Consider the following 16,778-nt stretch of genomic DNA (forward strand, 5'->3'; position numbering starts at 1 on the left):
GAGGTCGTGTACCAAGTCTGGATGTCAAAAGAGGATGAAATAATTTCACTATGAGAAAATTACACTGCCGCGCCGCACAGGGCGCCGCGTCTTTGGAATTTTCCAGCAGTCTGTCAGAAACAGCTCTCTGAACTTCCCCACAAGCATACCGCACAGTGCATCGCAGCGTGCAGCGCGCCTGTACAAATTTTACAGAGCCAAGTCCTATTTCGCGCAGGAAAGGGAGTTTCGTCTGGGCCCGACCCTACTTGATATAAATACATATAAAAATGCTATTTTGAGGACTTTTGACACATCTGAGACCTAGGGAGACTATTTTGGAAGGGAGAAAACGTTTTGGACAATTTTCGGAGGAGATTATCATCGAATTCTTCATTCCTTCATCTTTACTTGTAAATTAATTATGCAAATTATTTGGGAAATTGTTACTATGAGTATGAGTAGCTAAACTCATAATCTAGGATTTTGATAGAACCTGTTGAAGGATGATTTTCTCGTTATGTTAATATAGATTTGCCGTAGTATTATCTCTATTTGTTCAACTATATGCTTACTGATGTTGATTGAAGGGCCCTCAATTAGCTGTCCTATTTAGTATGCATTACATGGGAGAGAGTGCATATTTAGGTAGTTGTTGAACATCATCACTCCTAACGTATATGAGGGATCAATACGAAGGGTTTAAAGGTGGGATTAGGGATAACGAAACCTTGGGTGCGATCTAAGTGAGTTGTACTTAAAGTTAGCTAGCGTAATTCGGGAGAATATGTCTAGTATACTGTTGTAATTACTCGTGAGAGAGTTATGACAGTCAGAGTGCTCATGATCGATAGAGAAGACTTAGGCAAATTTATAGCAAACATAGCGGAAAGGATCCCGACAATAGGGGAAATCATAACCTTAGATCATTCCCATTATTGCTTACAAATCGTTTATAGTTAGTTCTTAATTATTGCATTTTTATTACGTAATATTTAGTTAATAATCATCCAATCTGTTACTCAAATATCTCCAAAGATTGATACGTGAATTTCTGTGAGTCCAATAGCTGTGATTGATTGGTTAATTCCCTATGGGATTCGACTTCGGACTTGTTAACTGGAATATATTTGCAGTGACCGCTTTGTCCTTTTTATAAGGCATAGTTGGGCGTGATCAAATTTTGGCGCCGTTGCCGGGGAATTAACGGTGTTATTAATTGCAGTTAAAAAGAAGTGAAAAAATTCTTACTGTAGTCAATGTTCATCAATGTAAACTATCATTGAAATTCATACGTTTGTAGTCTTGGGTGTTACAGGTGCATGCCTAGAAACTCCTCAAGAACTAGTGAGTTGTTTGAAGCATTATCAGATTCTGAGAAAGTTTTCGAGGCATTGAATCGTGCAAACAACAACAGAACTCATCAGAGCAAATTGAACCAGACATGGAAGACGATCATCTAAACAGCAGAAACAACGAGAATGACCCAAACAATCAGGGTGTGGTACCTCTTGTGCCAGAAGCAGCACTGTATGATTGGGCATAACCCACCGTTGACAACCTAGCAATTGCCATTGTAGTCCCTCAGATACAAGCATAATCATTCCAAATCACAAATAACATGCTACATTTATTAAAGAACAAGGGACTGTTCTCTTGGTCATACGTTGAAGATCCTCAACAGCATCTGAAGAATTTCCTGTCAATTTATGCCACGCAGAGGCAACGTAACGTGACACCGGAAGCAATATGATTGTTGTTGTTTCCATTCTCAGTGACAGGAGCGGCTCAGACTTGGCTTGATTCACTCCCCATAAACTCCATCACTACTTGGGAGGAATTAGTGAAGCAATTTGTGAACAAATTTCACCCACCCAATAAGACTGCTCAGCAAATTGATGAGATATTGAGCTTTAGACAGAAACCAACAGAGACGTTGCAAGAAACGTGGGAAAGATTCAAGGGTCTGCTGGTTACATGTCCACATCATGGTATTCCGGAGCAAATGTTGGGGCAGAGATTTTACATGGGTTTGGCAGATAGCTTGAAGGCAAATGTTGATGCTTCAGCAGGTGGAGCATTTTTGAGCAAAACTTTCAGAGAAAGCAAGATCCTACTTGACAAGATGGCACAAAACTCTGGATGGACAAAAAGAAATGCTCCAATCACTCCTGTAGTTCACTCAGTGGCATTAGACCCAACTAACTCCATAGCTAAAAATATGGCCACTCTACTGACACAAATGAGCATCCTCACCAAAAAGGTTGATGAATCAGGCCAGAAGTAGCAGGTACACATAGTTGATGCAACTAATGGGGGTTTATGTACATCATGCATTAATCAATCATATGTCTGCTCGTGGAGTGCTGAAGGTGATAACCAACAATATCAGGAGAACATAAATTATGTGGCCAACTATGGGGGACCGTCAGAATTGGGGTCAGCAGAATCAACAATATAGACTGGCTCAGCAGCAGTACAACAACAACAATAACCTTGGGGCTATGCGACCACAGTGTCAAATGGTGCCTTACCAAAGGCAACAGGGTTATAACCAGCATAATCAGCAGCAGACTTATCAACAACCGCAACAACAACAGATGATGAGACACGAAGATGGGTTTGCTAAACTTGATGCAACAAGTGATTGGGTCCACTGGAAAACTAACTGACAGAGTAGACTCACATGAATCAGTGATAAAGAATATTGAGATCCAATTAGGACAGATTTCTATGGCCTTAAGCAATCGTCCCGATGGGACGTTACCTGTAGACACCCAAATCGATCCAAAAGAGCAAGGCCCGAAGCAGTTGATGGCAGTGAGTCTCCGAAATGGTAGAGACTTAGATCTGGAGCAAGAAATTGCTCGCGAAAGCAGACCGATAGAGACACTGGTGCTAGTACCCATTAAGATAGATGATTTAACAAGGTTAACTGAGGTGACAATACAGCATGCGCAAGAGAACACAAACAAAGAAGAAGAGGTTGTGAAAGAGACTGAGGTTGCAACAGAACCGACAGTAGAAGCAGTCCTTGAACAAGAGAAAAATCAAATCACAGGGAAGAAGCGACCTCCAGCACCATTCCCACAGAGATTGGCCAAGTATCAGAAAGATGAGCAGTACAAGAAATTGGAGATGTTGAAGAAAATACAGGTAAACATTCCATTGATTGATGCTTTAAAGGAGATACCTGGTTATGCGAAGATGATGAAGGACTTGATGTCCCGCAAGTTCAACTTTCAAGACATGGCCACGGTTACACTGACTCAGACCTGCAGTGCTGTTGTGATGAGACCCATAGCTGAGTAGCTGTCTGACCCGGGGAGTTTCACAATCCCTTGCACAATAGGCAACTTTGCATTTGCTAAGGCACTGTGTGATCTGGGAGCAAGCATAAACCTTATGCTCCTGGCTATCTACAAAAGGTTAGGCATTGGAAGAGCTAGACCCACGTCTATGTTACTAAAGCTGGCTGACCGAATAGTGAAGAGGCCCTCTGGGATTCTAGATGATGTATTGGTACAGGTTGGGAAGTTTGTGTTCCCAGCAGATTTTGTCATCCTTGACTGTAGGGTTGACGAGGAAATTCCCATAATTTTGGGAAGACCATTCTTGGCCACTGGGAGAGCTTTAATTGATTCTGAAACTGGAGAGCTCAAGATAAGATTAAAAGATGAAGAGATAACATTCAACGTGCAGAAATCTATGCGGAGACCCAGTGAATTTGCTAATTTCTCTCTAATAGATGCGGTGGATGTAGTTTTGGAGGAGGAAGATGAGGCATTGAACATTAAAGACCCTCTAGCAGCCTGTCTTGTGAACTTAGATGAAGCTAATGGTGAAGATTTAGCAGAGTGGGTACTTGCTCTTGAAGGACAAGGTTTTTGGAGAAGGGAGCTCGAATTTGATCCCTTGCACTTAGAGGAAAGAAAAACTCCTCGAGCTAAGCTATCAATAGAAGAGCCACCAAAGTTGGAACTAAAACCACTGCCATCTCATTTCAGGTATGCATTCTTAGGACCTAACTCAACTCTACATGTTATTATCTCATCTAGTTTGTTAGATGTGCAGGCAGAACAGCTTTTGCAGGTACTGACTGAGTGCAATACTGCAATTGGGTGGACCATTGCAGACATAAAGGGATCAGCCCGGCCTTCTATATACATAGGATTTTACTGGAAGATGGGCACAAACCTTCTAGATAACATCAAAGAAGGCTGAACCCCAACATGAAAGAAGTGGTGAAGAAAGAAGTGATCAAGTGGTTAGATGCGGGAATCATATTCCCCATCTCTGACAGCAACTGGGTTAGCCCAGTGCAGTGTGTACCAAAAAAGGGAGGTATGATGGTAGTGAAAAATGAGAAGAACGAATTGATCTCTACACGAACAGTCACAAGTTGGCGAATCTGTATGGATTGCAGGAAGTTGAACTTGGCTACCAGGAAGGACCATTTCCCACTGCCATTCATTGATCAGATGCTAGATAGATTAGCAGGGATGTCACACTTCTGCTTTCTGGATGGCTACTCGGGGTATAATCAAGATTTCTATTGCCTCGGAGGATAGAGAGAAAACGTCATTCACCTACCCTTATATATCTACGCCTTTCGGAAAATGCCGTTTGGCCTATGCACCGCACCCGCCACATTCCAAAGGTGCATGATGGCCATCTTCACAGATATGGTAGAGGAGATAATGGAGGTTTTCATGGATGACTTCTCAGTGGTGGGGAACTCATTCGATGATTGCCTTGTGAACTTGAGAAGAGTTTTGAAAAGGTGTATCGAGACTAATCTGGTACTCATCTGGGAAAAGTGTCATTTCATGGTACAGGAAGGTATAGTCTTGGGGCACCTAGTGTCAAGTGAAGGTATTGATGTGGATCGGGAAAAGGTTGATGTGATAGAAAAGCTTCCACCACCCACTTCCGTCAAAACAATTAGAAGTTTCCTTAGGCACACCGGTTTCTATAGGAGATTTATAAAGGTTTTTTCCAAAATTGCTAACCCCTTGGGTAAATTGCTTGAAAAAGATCACCCTTTTGTGTTTTCTGATGACTGCAAGGTAGCTTTTGAGGAATTAAAGAAGAGACTGGTAACAGCACCCCTCATAGTTGCACCCGACTAGGAGCAACCATTTGAGCTGATGTGTGATGCGAGTGACAATGCTGTGGGAGCGGTTCTTGGGCAGTGAAAAGATAAAATCATGCATCCAATATACTACGTAAGTAGAACGCTGAGTGGATCCCAACTAAATTACACTGTGACCGAGAAGGAGATATTAGCGGTGGTGTTCGCATTTGACAAATTTAGGTCATATCTGATACGCTCGAAAGTAATTGTTTACACTGACCATGCTTCTCTCAGGTACTTAATCAAGAAGAAGGAGTCAAAACCGCGCCTTATTTGATGGGTGCTACTGCAGCAAGAATTTGATTTGGAGATCCATGACCGAAAGGGAACGGAGAACCAAGTAGCTGATCATTTATCTAGGCTGGAAGGAGCTGAAAAGAAGGTTGAGGTAGAAGAGATTCTGGAAAATTTTCCAGATGAACAACTACTAGCCATGAGTCTCGAGGAAGCACCATGGTATGCAGACATTGCAAATTACCTGGCGAGCGGTATTGTTCCTTATGACCTTTCCTTTGTTCAAAAGAAAAAGTTCTTTTGTGACTGTCGCATGTATTATTGAGATGAGCCTTATCTGTTCAGGATTTGTGTTGATAACATGATTCGGAGATGTATCCCCGAGATAGACCAATCTTCTATTTTTCAGGCATGTCACGCGTCACCATATGGTGGGCACTTCGAGAGAGTAAGGACAGCTGCGAAAGTCTTGGAGTCGGGCTTCTACTGGCCAACACTGTTCAAAGATGCACATCTATGGATAAAGGGGTGTGATGAGTGCCAACGAACCGAGAATATCTCCCGTTGACAAGAGATGCCGATAAACCCAATTCAGGAGGTAGAAGTGTTCGATGCATGGGGGATCGACTTCATGGGGCCTTTCGTCAGCTCATATGGCAACAAATACATACTCGTCGATGTGGACTACGTGTCCAAATGGGTGGAAGCTGCAACACTCCCTACAAATGATGCAAAGGGGGTAATTGGTTTTTTGAGAAAGAACATATTCACCCGATTTGGCACTCCAAGGGCAATAATCGGTGACGGATGCACTCACTTTTGTAATCGAGCCTTCGCGAAGTTGTTAGAGAAGTATGATGTACGCCACAAGGTGTCCACCACATATCATCCACAAACAAGCAGGCAAGTGGAAGTCTCGAACAGAGAAATAAAGAGTGTGTTGAGTAAGACTGTGAATGCTACTAGAACGGATTGAGCGAGAAAGTTAGATGATGCACTTTGGGCTTATCGAACCGCTTTCAAAACTCCAATCGATATGTCGCCATACAAGTTGGTGTTTGGGAAGGTGTGTCACTTACCGGTGGAGTTAGAGCATAGAGCTTGGTGGGCGTTGAGACAGTTGAATCTCGATATGGAAGCTGCGGGAACAAGTAGAGTCAAGGAGTTGCGCGAGGTTGATGAGTTCCGCTATCACGCTTTTGAGAGCACAAGATTATACATGGAGAGAATGAAGAAGATACATGATAAAAATGTTATTGAGCGGAAATTTAAACCCGGAGATACAGTATTGCCATACAACTCAAGACTAAGGCTATTTCTGGGCAAATCAAAGTCACGATGGTCAGGGCCATTTCATGTGGTTGAAATTCACCCCACTGGTGCCGTAGAGATTGCTACGGAAAATGACTCTCGTACGTTCAGAGTCAATTGGCACATATTAAAACATTATGTAGGCATGGATGAGGCAAAGGGAGTGTCAGTGACCCATTTGATCGAGCCTCCGATGTTGAGCGTACCTTAAATGCGCTTACCTGCATCGTGTTGCAACGTTAAATGAGGCGCTTGTTGGGAGGCAACCCAATTTTTAACCTCACTAACCCATAATTGTAGTTTTAGATTATTAGAAGTTAGGAGTTGTGAGACTTGTTTGGGTAGGTACAAGCATGAACTGGACATAAAATAAGTACATAATAGAGTCGGGGTGCAACCTGTAAGCTAAATGTCGAAAACAAAGCGAACTCTGAGAAAAATGGCCTAGCGCGCCTCATGGGACGTCGTGCCTTGCGTCGCGCCAGGCCAAATGGATCTGAGAAAAAAAAAACATGGCCTCTGATAATTTACACTACCGCTCCGCATGGGGCACCGCACCCTACGACGCGGCAGTGCGTAATCTTAAAATAAATATATATTTTTTTAGTTTCTTTTAACCAGCACCCGTTCAACACCCCCCCTACTCTTTTCTCATTCCCTACAGAACATACGCTCCAGCCCTCCCCCTAATTCTACCACTCTCTTTTCTTCTCAAATTCCTTTCCCACACATACCTCACATCCCTTCCATTCATCCTCAAGGTAAGTATTCCTCTACTCTCATCTCTTTTCTTTGAGTAATTTATTGTAGTTGAGTAGTATTAGTTTATTTTGAACTAAACCCTAGGTAGTGTAGTAGTGCTAATTTTTTTCAATTTATTTGCTTATTTTGGCCATGATTGGTGCTTAACTTCTTGTGGGGTTTCCATTGTGCTTATAATTGTGGAAGATTTTTAATATGTCTTGGTGCGTATAGAATAGTTTGATGGTAAAGTTGGGTGGATGTGCCTTTATGGCCGAAAATAGGTGGAATATTTGTGCAAATTTGGAGCACTTTGTGCCCTTGTTACATTGTGGTGGTTGTAGGATGGTTGATTGGTATAGTAATCTTGGAAGTATTAAAGTTTATGAGGTAACTTTGGTGAATACCATGTGCTTGATTAAATGCCTCAATGACATAGAAGGTGACATTGTAGCTTAGTGGAGGACAATTGTTACTCCCTCCGTTTCATATTAGATGAGGTACTTTCCTTTTTAGTCTTTTCCAAAACAAATGACACATTTTTAAATTTGGAAGTAATTCAACTTTAAACTCTTTCATTTTACCCATTTACCCTTAATGAGAAGCTTTTATAGCCATACAAATGCCATGGCCCCACAAACTTTTTACCCCTTAAACTTTTAAGACCACAAGTTTCAAAAGTCTTCTTCTTTTTTCTTAATCTCCGTGCCGAGTCAAACTACCTCATTTAATATGAAATGGAGGGAGTATGAGATAATGTGGTGCTAGATGCTAATTGGAATGTTTGATTCATGCTATGTGCTTGTGTAGTGTTGTGTTGTACTTTCTGAATTTTGTTAGTAGTGCATTAGTATAGCTTCTTTTATTTCTCTTCTTAGTTACTAGATTAGCTTCTTAATTTTGTATTTTAAGCTAGTATAGTTCGTGGTTTTGTGATTCTACTATTATGTTGGTGGTTGGGTGGGTTTTTGATTGCTTGTGGCGCACTTCCAATGGGGTAGTCTAAGTCCCTGATATACATTTTACTTGTGAACATGCCAATAACATAAGTGTGGGGTGGTTACCCCGTTTGGTCTTGTTTTGGTTTACGTGTTGTGGCTAATATTGTTCGTCTTGTACAGGTACACTGTCTCGCTGCCCGAGCAAACGCTCTAACACTGGTTCTTCTGAGGTTGCTTCTAGTAGCCGTCGAGGTGGGAGACGGGCACCTACCCCCTCCCCAGTGGAGGAGGAAGAGGAGCGCATTGACCCTGATGCGGATGAGGTGCCAGCGTGCAAATATGGTATACGGGCTGTCCCAGCCCATTCTCCACGCTGGTTCCAGACATTTATCCCGGCGGTTCCACCGGAGCATGAGGTTGCTATTGACGATGGGAAGTTGACCGCAAATATAGTGAGATATACAACAACATTCAGGCTTTGGGTTTCGACAGTCTGTTCCGTCCAGGTGATGCGGTGAATGTGACTTTAGTCAAAGAATTTAATGCTAACTGGTAACCTGAGGACAGCCTGGATGCTGTGTACGAAGTGCAGGTACGGGGTAAAGTGATTTCATTCTCCTCCCAGGTGATCAATCTAATTATGGGCTTCACAGAGCATTCCCACAAGCTCTTTCAGAGGTTTCTTCGTCGGCCAGACTATCCGGCTATCCACCGACTGCTATATGGCGCTGATTCTTCTGCCGTATGGGCACGGGAAGTGAATGAATTCCATAAGGACATGAAGAAGAGTACATTCCAGCGGCCAGCCAGGGTTGTTTTGCGGTTGATTAATGCCAAAATCATGCCCACTCAAAGTGACACTGATGTCCCACGACTAAAAGTGTGTTTGATCTATGCCTTGTTGACACGGATGCGGGTCGATCTTGGGAAACTCATGCTGGAGCATATGGCTAGAGTGCGACCACTTGGGGCCCGTCGTCTATATTACTCGAGTATGATCACTCGATTGTTGCAAGCACCATGTAGAGGAGGAGTTTCACTATGACCGGACTATTCTAGTGACTTATCCTATCAAGGCCTATGATTTTACGTCGGTGATAGACCCCCCTACTACTGCTGTTAATTCGGACCAGAGGTTGGTCCGTGTTGAGGAGACGCTACAGCTACTGTTTGCTGACTTGAGCCTTCATGCTGCTCGGGGGGAGGCCGACTTGGAGGAGTTGCAGCAAGATCACCCCCTTTCTGCTATCACTCAGTAGTGGTTGGGGTTGGCGAGAGGAGGACAACTGCTACCAGATGAGGATGTGAACTCCATTCCCTCCGATGATGAGGAGTATTTGCGCACCTTCGAGGGTGCTGATGATTAGGCCATGGGCCTCAGGGAGTTACCTTTCCACTCTTGATTTTACTGTTTTGCATTACGGACAATGCAATCTCTTAAGTGTGGGGTGGGGTGCTCCTATTTGATTGTACTTGTACTTTTTTTTATTTGCCAGTTGGTTTTGTTTGATTTGTTTCTTGCTTTCGTAGATACTATAGTCTGTAAACTATAATTCTGAACTCTATCGGCCTGTAATACTTAGTAATTAAGTGTTTAGTTCGACTCTTCCCGACGATGGATTTCGTCGATTGGTTTCTTGAGGGATATGAGTCGAAAGAAAGAAAAAAAATTATATATATGTAAAAATCCAAAAATATGTCTTTTATTTTAGTTTTTTTTAGGTAGTGTAACAATTCCCCCTTGGTTTTTTTTTGTGCCGCGGTTCTTTTCCAAGGGTTTTGCTTGAACCGGGTGTAGTTAAATCTTTTTATTTTTTAGGAGTTAAGAATCTTTAGTCAGAAAGCTAACTTAAAGGATCAATTTCCCTTAACTGCATATGCCTTGAGAGTGGTGAGTGTCTTAGTTGTGACACCTAGGCTCAATTCTTGACTCTTAAATAAGTGCCTTAAATTGTGTGATTATAATTGTGCTTAACTGCTTTGACTAGAGCGTCTTGATGAGTCCAATCCTGAGTGAGTTATGTGCCATGTGTGTGTAAGGTTTTGTGTTATTCTGTGCGTTGCATCTGATGCCTAGAACTTGCCCCGTGTGTTTGCAAAGCAAAATAGTAGTTTTGTTCAGTTTTGGAAGTGATATAGACGTTTCCTTGTTGATCCATATATATATATATATATCATAGTTCTAGGCATTCATAGTTACCCGCCTAACTGTTATGTATCATAGTTAAACTCCTTCGAGCCTGAAATTCTGTTCTTTGGCAACCACATTACAAGCCTTACCCAATTGTTTGAATTGATCATATATTTGAACCTTTTCACCTCTCATGAGCACTTGAATTGTAATGAACCTTGAAAAGGTTAAAGTGTGGGGTGCTTGGTTTGGCTTTTGAGTGGAACTAATAAAATAAGGAGAAAGGTGCACTGTTTTGGAAAAGTAAGAGCCCCTAGAATTGAAAAGAGAAAAAAATATATATAGTTATATTGCTGTGAAAAATATTATTTGATAGTGGTGCTCTCGATATAACTGTGCTTAAAATGAAGTATGGGATAATATACATTAAGGTGAAGGAAGAGTTTTGGTTTGACGTAAGGATGGGCTTGAGTGTTTAAGTATATGTATTAAAGTGCTTAAGGGAGACTCATATCCAAATGTATCCTACCCGACCCGCAGCCTACATTACAACCAATTAAAGTCCTACTTGATCCTAGACTGAATGAGCTCGATTAGTAGAGTAGTACACTACGAGCAAGCCTATGGTGCATCGTTTGTGGCATATGAATATTAGTTCTGAGAGTGAGTGAAATCTTTCTATCTTGTTCCTAATTGTCTTAAATTTTATTCTGTGGAACTACTCTCTTTTGTTGTGTGAGGGCACTTGATTCATGAAGGAAAGGTAATGTCATTGACCTCTATGTTAGAGTGAGTGGGCGAGTTGTGTATAATGCATGGTACTTTTGAGTCGAATCATGAGGGTGGGATGTTATGATAAGGTGCTCAGTCTACTTTAGTTATTCTTGGCATGGTGTATCAGGGAGGCTGTTTGATGAAAGGTTATCCCTAGGTAAAGCGTAGTTTAAATGCTCGAGGACGAGCAATGGTTTAAGTGTGGGGTGTTGATGTTAGGCTAGAAACTCGTGTTTTAGCCGTAGTATTACATTCCAATTACTGCATTTTTACATGTGCTTAAGCTTAAATGATAGTTAATTACACTTAGTACGTGTTTTATGCCTTGCAGGAAGTGATTCCAAGTTCAAAAGTTAATTTGGAGCTAAATCGATCAAGCTGGAGCTTTGAAGTCTGAGTAAAAGCCCAATACATTAAGCCGGGATCGTGTTCGGAGGTCGTGTACCAAGTCTGGATGTCAAAAGAGGTTGAAATAATTTCACTCTGAGAAACTTACACTGTCGCGCCGCACAGTGCGCCCCAGCGTGTGCCGCATCTTTTTGAATTTTCCAGCAGTCTGTCAGAAACAACTCTCTAAACTTCCCTACAAGCATACCACGCTGTGCGTCGCAGCGTGCAGCGCAGCTGTACAAATTTTACAGTTCAAGTCCTACAGGAAAGGGAGTTTCATCTGGGCCCGACCCTACTTGGTATAAATACATATAAAAACGCTATTTTGAGGACTTTTGACACATCTGAGACCTAGGGAGACTATTTTGTAAGGGAGAAGACGCTTTGGACAATTTCCGGAGGAGATTATCATCGAATTCTTCATTCCTTCATCTTTACTTTGTAAATTAATTATGCAAATTATTTGGGAAATTGTTACTATGAGTATGAGTAGCTAAACTCATAATCTAGGGTTTTGATTGAACCTTTGAAGGATGATTTTCTCGTTATGTTAATATAGATTTGTCGTAGCATTATCTCTATTTGTTCAACTATATGCTCATTGATGTTGATTGAAGGGCCCTCAATTACCTGTTCCTATTTAGTGTGCATTACTCGGGAGAGAGTGCATATTTAGGTAGTTGTTGAACATCATCACTCCTAACGTATATGAGGGACCAACACGAAGGGTTTAAAGGTGGGATTAAGGATAACGAAACCTTGGGTGAGATCTAAGTGAGTTGTACTTAAAGTTAGCTGGCGTAATTCGGGAGAATATGTCTAGTATATTGTTGTAATTACTCGGCAGAGAGTTAGGACAGTCAGAGTGCTCATGATCGATAGAGAAGACTTAGGCAAATTTATAGTAAACATAGCGGAAAGGATTCCGACAATAGGGGAAATCATAACCTTAGATCATTCCCATTCTTCCTTACAAGCCGTTTATAGTTAGTTCTTAATTACTGCATTTTTTTACGTAATATTTAGTTAATAATCATCCAATCTGTTACTCAAATATCTCCGAAGATTGAATACGTGAATTTCTGTGAGTCCAATAGCTGTGATTGATAGGCTAATTCCCTATGAGATTCGACTCCGAACTTGTTAACCGGAATATTTTTGCAGCGACCGCTTTATTCTTTTTATAAGGCCTAGTTGGGCGTGATCAAAATCTTAGTAAAGAATGGTACTCAACTAATATGCTATAACAAATTAAAGTACTATATGCTAATGTAAAAGTTACTATGTATTTACTCTATATGTGTGCATTGTTGAGAGTATTGATGATGTGGCGAGTGGTAAGTTTAATCAGATATTTGTATACTATGGTTAGGAGGTTAATTATACAAGTAGTAGCTGTAGACTGTATATAAAAGAGTATTGACAACTCATTTTCAGATATAACAAAAAGGGAGAATTATACATAAATACAACTCACACACATATATTGCAATTAAGTGGCATATATTTAACTTTGCAAAGCTGTAACCCAAAAATAATAGGTTAAGATTCAACATCCAATTCCAAGTAGGTTTTGAAATTACTTCAATTTTTTTAAATAAAAAAAAATTTCAAGCTTTTAATCTAATTTTCGAATCAATAATTGTGACTCAAATATTAGTTTAATAAACCAAATCAATTCAGGCGGTGAAAATTAGATTTTTAAGATAACCTGCCATTATTGAATACGCTTAAATAAATGAGTTCAAATTTCGAATATGGTTTTATGAGAAATTTTGAATGGTTGTTGCTTAGAGTTGTTAGAAATAGTATATATAGAGAGGTTTTATACAAAATTTGAAGTCATTTAATGAAGATTTGGGTCGGTCCACCATTAGTGAACAAGCTTAAATAAGTGGGTTTAAATTTCGAATTTGGTTTTGTGAGAAATTTGGAGTAGGTGTTATCTACACTTGTTAGAAATAGTATAAGGAGGTTGTATATAAAATTTGAAGTCATTTAATGGAGATTTGGACTGAAAATCGTGGAAGAAGTTCGTCTACAAACGCTTGTATAAGGTGTATAAAAGTGTATAAGAGATGTTTACACGCCCATATACGCTATTATACATTATTATACATCAGTATACAAAAATTGGCTTCGTCTTCTTCCTTGCGTCTTTTCTGAAGTTTAACTTAAATCTTGTTCAAATCTACTCCAAATCACTTCAAATTTAAATGTTGAACTCCTTTTGATGTATTCAATCAACTGGAACGACACCCAATCCAAACAACTAACAAACTAAAAAAATCCTATTTTCAAAAGTGAAGTTTTGATGGCCTTCAATGGTGGACTTATATTTTTTAATTTTCTTATATTGCAACCACCTTTTGTCTAAAGTGAGGGATTAGAAACAAAATAAAACAATAAATCCATCTTAAAAATTAAGGATTCTTATCTGCAAAATCTCCCACCTTTCGTCTCTAGAAATTTTAATTTTTCTCTACTTTTTGTGGTATGTTTGGGCAAAAGAAAGCAAAGAGAAGAAGAAGAAAGACGATAATGGCGTGAGAAAAGAGAGAAGAAATAAAAATAAAAGTGGAAACTGAATATAACCCTTAAAATAATTAATGTGGGTTAAATTTTAAAAAGTTTCTTTCATGTTATGTACAACCTGGGCCAAACAGGATAAATTTTTTAAATTTGGGCCATTTTTGGTTAGGCTAGTCGGCCAAGTGACAAGGGCCGTAATTCTTCCTGACAAAAAAAGAGAAATTTCCCAATTCTCTCTTCTCTTCTCTGATTTCTCACGATCTCTGTATCTCGAAGCTTTCATGGCTTCCACCAAACATACACAACTTACAGGAGTAACTTTTTATTTATTTATTCATTTAATAGAAAACTTTGTGGCCAACTGCTTAAATGATGTTGGAGAGGACTATGATATTTACCAGCGATATCCAATATCCATAATAAAAAGAATGTTAAAAAGTTAGAGGTATTTAGTAAACAAAATTTAGTATTGTATGGGTCGAAATATGACCAGACGAGAATCCGCGTGAAGAGGAACGACAAAAAGTTACTTGGGCCGAAGTCGTATCCATACAACGCTATAACGACATGCACCTCGGCCACGGCCGAGGTCGTGTATTCAGAATGCTTGAACGGCGAATGGGATTTTACGGCATTTCAGAGGATCAACCAGTAATACAGCCAAATTACTTAGGTACTATGGCTAATGACCGTTGGGTAAATGAGAATACCCAGTGTATAAACTAAATGGGAAGAAGAAGAAGAAGAAGAAGAAAGGGTGCTGAAAAAAATTCACATACAGAGATATTTTCAGAGAGGAAGAGGGATCTTCATCTTTTTCCCCCTCGCTAAGCAGAAAGAAGCAAGGAAGCTCAGATCCTCAGTATACGTCGTTAGTCTCATCATATCAAATGTGTGGGGGTCAACCTTGTTAAAGATCGGTGACTCTTTTGATCTATGAATTCTTCGCTATTATTCAATGTTATGAAAATCACCATCCTCTTCTTACATTACGGGATTCAATTATTGCTATGATTAAATTTTATGTTCCGCTATGCTTGGTTGTTCTTGTCTTCTGCCTCAGATCTAGGACGAATTATCTTTGGCTAGGATTTACTTCAAATCTTCCTGTTTAATTAGTTTATAAAAAGGTTTAACACTTTTTAGTCAAACACTTTGGCGCCGTCTGTGGGGATTTCTAGCCAAAGCCTTAGTTCCCTCTAGATCCAAACATGGTCTTAGCTCTATCTCCCATTCGGTGAAGTTTCACCCGAATGCCGACTTGCGAAATCAGTCAGTAAACCCCCAAAACCGCCAAACCAACCAAGGGTAAATCCTTACGCGAAACCGGAGTTATGCCTGGTTTATACACGAAAATTGCGTTGCGCCACAGCAGCAGCCCCGAGGCATTGTGAACATAAGCCATCATAGGCGGACTGTAACTACGTGTACCAAACGCGTCAGTAATCCCATTTACAGGTTAGTACCCAACGCCTCCTACATCCTGCGCATATAGCCTCCCCTCCTACTATATGAGACGATGCTTCTTGTGTAATTTACTGACTAAGATACTCCTTGTCTGTATATTATTGGTATGACTTACATTTTTGCCATCTTTGCACGCCCGGGACTGACGAACTGGGACTCGAACTCGAGACCCTAATGGGGGAAGTGGATCGTCAGCCCACGAAGTGCCAAAGCTCAACCAGTAACGAGGCTGAGCGTAAAGCCGAAGCCAACATCAGGACGGAAACTAGTATCAGAATACAGAACAAGGTGAGCTGCCCTGCGGCTCGATCCCTAGTTCATTTCCAAACGAGAGAACTCCCCAGGTCGAAAGAGCGCAGCGGACGAGGGAAACGTGGCCAATCCCCCTCATTCGTCAGCTAAACAGCCGACCAAGGTGACAATTATTCCATGTACTTCTAACCCGCTGTTCCTTTTCATAAAAAAAAGAGAGAAGTGGAACAGAGAACAGGGACGTCCTCCCAAACTCGCAAACAAAGGCTAGCCGACATACAGGCTCTAAATTCTTCCCTACGGCGAACGGCAAATCGAGAAAGCCCTCCACACCGCACCATATTACAAATAACAGACAAACGGCTCAGAACAAGCCGGCATCATTAAGAAACAATCTTCATAGCCTGCAACTGAGCGATGAGCCCATAGAATGTACAATTTCCCCAATACAGGCAGAACATGAGAACGGAAAGCTTTCCCGTATGCTCGCCACGGTGACGCTACGCCAATTCGGCGACTAAATACTATGAGTTACGTCCGAACTTCATTCAAATCAATCGAGCCCCAAGGTGCTCAGAGGCCCAAGCAATAATTTCATCGCCCGTCCCGTCAACGGTCTCTCTAGGCCGAACAATAAAGGGACTAGATAGACGGGCTCACCCCAACGCATATATAAACTATACAACAATGCATGATATTCTATAATGAAAGCAAGATTAGATAAACTGGGACTCACTCGACATATGCATAAACGATGCAGCAACGACTAATATCCTCCAATAAAAGCAAGGCCGCATGCAACATTCTTACCACTCCACCGAGCCCGTACCTTGCCAAGCGAAAGTAAAATTTGACCTCATTCGAATTAACAAGTCATGGTTCGACCTCG

General features: G+C 40.9%; 1 protein-coding gene across 1 annotated transcript; it reads left to right on the top strand.

The window, feature by feature from the left end:
- The first annotated feature begins 2,396 nt into the window (after positions 1 to 2,396).
- On the top strand, positions 2,397 to 5,918 carry LOC109211516. Its single transcript, XM_019375052.1, has 8 exons — positions 2,397 to 2,622; positions 2,675 to 2,982; positions 3,073 to 3,287; positions 3,408 to 3,507; positions 3,643 to 3,986; positions 4,283 to 4,289; positions 5,409 to 5,572; positions 5,696 to 5,918. The coding sequence occupies exons 1-8, from the start codon at positions 2,397 to 2,399 to the stop codon at positions 5,916 to 5,918; spliced, it is 1,587 nt and encodes a 528-aa protein (XP_019230597.1).
- Positions 5,919 to 16,778: the final 10,860 nt, after the last annotated feature.

The sequence above is a fragment of the Nicotiana attenuata genome, unplaced genomic scaffold (assembly GCF_001879085.1).
Source record: "Nicotiana attenuata strain UT unplaced genomic scaffold, NIATTr2, whole genome shotgun sequence".
Classification (NCBI taxonomy): domain Eukaryota; kingdom Viridiplantae; phylum Streptophyta; class Magnoliopsida; order Solanales; family Solanaceae; genus Nicotiana; species Nicotiana attenuata.